This window comes from Papaver somniferum, chromosome 9 (assembly GCF_003573695.1).
Source record: "Papaver somniferum cultivar HN1 chromosome 9, ASM357369v1, whole genome shotgun sequence".
In the NCBI taxonomy this organism is placed as follows: Eukaryota; Viridiplantae; Streptophyta; class Magnoliopsida; order Ranunculales; family Papaveraceae; genus Papaver; species Papaver somniferum.
The window spans coordinates 11,931,019-11,934,338 of NC_039366.1; the positions used below are offsets into that span (position 1 = coordinate 11,931,019).

The 3,320-nt window shown below is 37.1% G+C and overlaps 1 protein-coding gene across 1 annotated transcript; it reads left to right on the forward strand.

The window, feature by feature from the left end:
• Positions 1-1,478: 1,478 nt before the first annotated feature.
• LOC113308077 (zinc finger protein ZAT12-like) lies at positions 1,479-2,295 on the forward strand. The gene has a single exon (XM_026556547.1). The coding sequence runs from the start codon at positions 1,554-1,556 to the stop codon at positions 2,187-2,189; it is 636 nt and encodes a 211-aa protein (XP_026412332.1). The 5' UTR covers positions 1,479-1,553; the 3' UTR covers positions 2,190-2,295.
• The last annotated feature ends 1,025 nt before the right edge of the window (positions 2,296-3,320 follow it).

Sequence of the window (3,320 nt, forward strand, 5' to 3'; positions counted from 1 at the left end):
AATCGATCTCCCATCTATTAATTCCTCTTTTTGGCTCTCGCTTTACGAAGAAAGAAAAAAAATCTCGGAAAAACAAAATTTTAGAAAGTCTGGGTGTGGGAGAAATTTTCACCGAGAAAACGGGTGGGAAAGTGAAATTTTCTAACGGTGGGTTTGACAGTGAAAAAATCTAAAAAATGGGTGTGGTGGTAGTTCTCACTTATCACAATCAACTGATAAAGACCCGGTATCATTGTATCATTGTGATGAGATTGGTGATTTTGCAAAAGATACTGGGAAAGATTATTTCTATGGATGAGTGTCATGCTGCTGGATCAAAATGTCCGAGCAGTACCTATGATTGCCCAATTACTTTAATATCACATAGCACTTGTTCGCACGATGAAAAACACTGCTCAGACATGGACACTAGTTCATTTATGGTTAGGCGCCCTATAAATAATAATAGCAGTGTCCCGGTTTTACGTATGTTCATTGGAATTCTCGTCAATAAGTATGCGGAACAAAATGCGCAACTCTGTCAACCCACTGCAAGAAAATCTACCTATTGTTACGATATATGTTGTCACATCTTGAATATATATGACGCAAAAGAAAATTTTTAGTCGCAATAGTTCTCAAGTGCAGCTAAAAGCTACAATTTACTGCTGCAAAATGAAATTTTTACCATACAACTGTAACAACAATATAAAAAGAATATGGCAAAAAATATGATATATTGCTGCAGTAATAGATAACGGGTGCGGCAATAGACTTTTTGCTACATAGATTATCGCGGCACTACTAATTCACGCCATAACTATTGGCTGCTGCAATAGGTTAAGTTTCTTGTAATGACACAAATGAACGATATAAAAAATAGCAACTATATGTACTATGACCTACAAGAGCGAAGCCCGTACTTGTGAAGGGCAATTTAACCGCTTCTTCCCTGTCATTAGTTGACTCCACCCTCGATAAAGTGCGATCTTATTGTTTTAGTGGACGTCTCGTCATAGATTACGCTGTAGTACTGGCCTACTTGGTCACCAGTGACACTACAATAAAATAGTAATATTGGGACTGCTGGTGTTTTTGTGGAAGCAAAACTACCGAGTGCTAGCTGTGTGCGGCCCAAGTATCTTCCATGTTAAGCTATTCCCAACTGCCAATCAAAACTCAATTTATTATTGATTCCCCAAATAAAAACCACAAAACACTAGCCCTGTTTGCACAAGAAACCATTTGTCAATCTCCCAAGTTGGCTAGGTCCTTTTTTTTCTCATCCTCACACTCAAAATCAATCTAATCACTTTCCAGGAAAACCCCCAACTGAAATTCGTCCATACTTTTTAAGACCAAGCTGAAGCCAGGTAAATTTTTTTTTGCTCATTACCAAGTCAACAAAGCAACGCGTTATTGCATAGCTAGTCGTCTACACCCACTATATATATTCCTCCAACTCCAACCATAATTTTATATTCATTCACTACCACAAGAACAATTCCCGGTTTCTTCATCACCTAAACAAATTTCTCATTCCTCCAACCAGAATTTAACATCCATCCTCTTAAATGACGAGTAACAAGAGAAGTAGAGAAGAAACGGAAGATAGCATAGAAGTTACCATGGCTAAGTGTTTAATGTTATTATCACGTGACAGAAGAGAGATCGACTACCCATCCGTGATCGATCAGCAACAAACTAGAACATTAACCAGTACCCAGGACCGGGTTTACGAATGCAAAACATGTAATAAACAATTTCTATCATTTCAAGCACTGGGAGGCCATAGGACGAGCCACAAGACACGTCGGGTAATGGACTTGTATTCATCAGATAATCAAAGTGTTAACGATAACCAAAAGCAAGTGAACAGAGTAAAGATTCACCAGTGTTCTATTTGTGGTTTAAAGTTCGAGGCAGGACAAGCTTTGGGTGGTCATATGAGAAGACACAGAGCTGACATGATTGAATCTTCGACAACAATAGCAGGAACAGGATTGTCATCATCCTTGTCATCTGATATTACTGCTGCCGCTACTCATCAAAAAGTAGTACCACAAGTTTCAGTACTGAAGAGATCAAATAGCAGGAGAGTCTTGAGTCTGAATTTGGATTTAGATTTGAGCTTATCTCTTGATCCCTTGGATAATAATGATTCTGATTTCTACACTGATGTATCTCGCCATCCACAATTGAGTATTTGATTAATTGGTCAAAATGTAGCTAGATGTGATTAAATATAACTCATTCTGAGTCTCTCTCTTTGTTCTATCTATCGCAAAGTTCAACTGCAAGTAAGCAGGACAATAAGATCTGACCGAGTCAACGGCTCATTAAAAGAGGTTCGACCCAGAGGGTTTTCCGTGATAATTATTAGGGGAAAAGAAACTTCTATCAGATGGAAAACCGATTTTGGGTGGATTACAAGAAACTTATCTATATATTTGATAATCATTTTTATATGATTTTCCATATCACCTTGCTAACTGAAATATATTAATTAGATGGTGCAACCCAAATTCAATACCATATAGTTTTGAAAGGAACATTTTAACGACAATGAAGTTCACAATTACGTTTTGTTATTTCTGTTGTTCCTCCTTTCATGTGACTTTTTCAATGGTGCAACCCAAATTAAAAGAGAATTGTAGGAGTGAAGAGCCGAAGAGAATACCACAAATCATTACTACCCATATCTGCATTTATTTTTATTTTTTCGAGGAGAAAGGTTAATATGCAAAGAAAAGAAAGAAAACAAATACAAACAAAAGAAAAGTAAAAACAAAGCACCAAAGAGTCAAAGACAAGGTCAAAAACTGACCAATACAAGAAACAACAGATAAACGAAAAAAGAAAACTGAAGCAAGGAGACAACGTACCACTGCAACAAGTCATTTCTTCTTTCCCGACTTTCTGTCACCCCTACCAAGCTTGTCATTGTCAAACTCCTCCTTCCAGCATAGTTTTTTAGGCTCCCTTAATTTCCTTCCTAGTTTCTTGAAACTTATCATGGAACTCACTAAATATGCTCATATTTTCCTCTTTTCCACTAGGATCTCCTATCAAAGCGGAAATTAGTTCAATACGTAGAGCTTTAATCTTATGAATCTTGATAGGAATGTCTGTAAGAGATTTTTCCTTCACAATTTCCATATCATCACCAGAAGATTCAATGTCCTCAGTGTCAATTGCGGCAGCAGTAGAGTTCAAATCCTTGTCAGCATCTAATTCTTGAAATTCATATTCTTTTATAGGATTTTCACCTGTGATTTTCAAACCCTAATTCCATAATCTCACATGAAGAGGCAGAGTAATTGGCAATGGGAATAACGTGA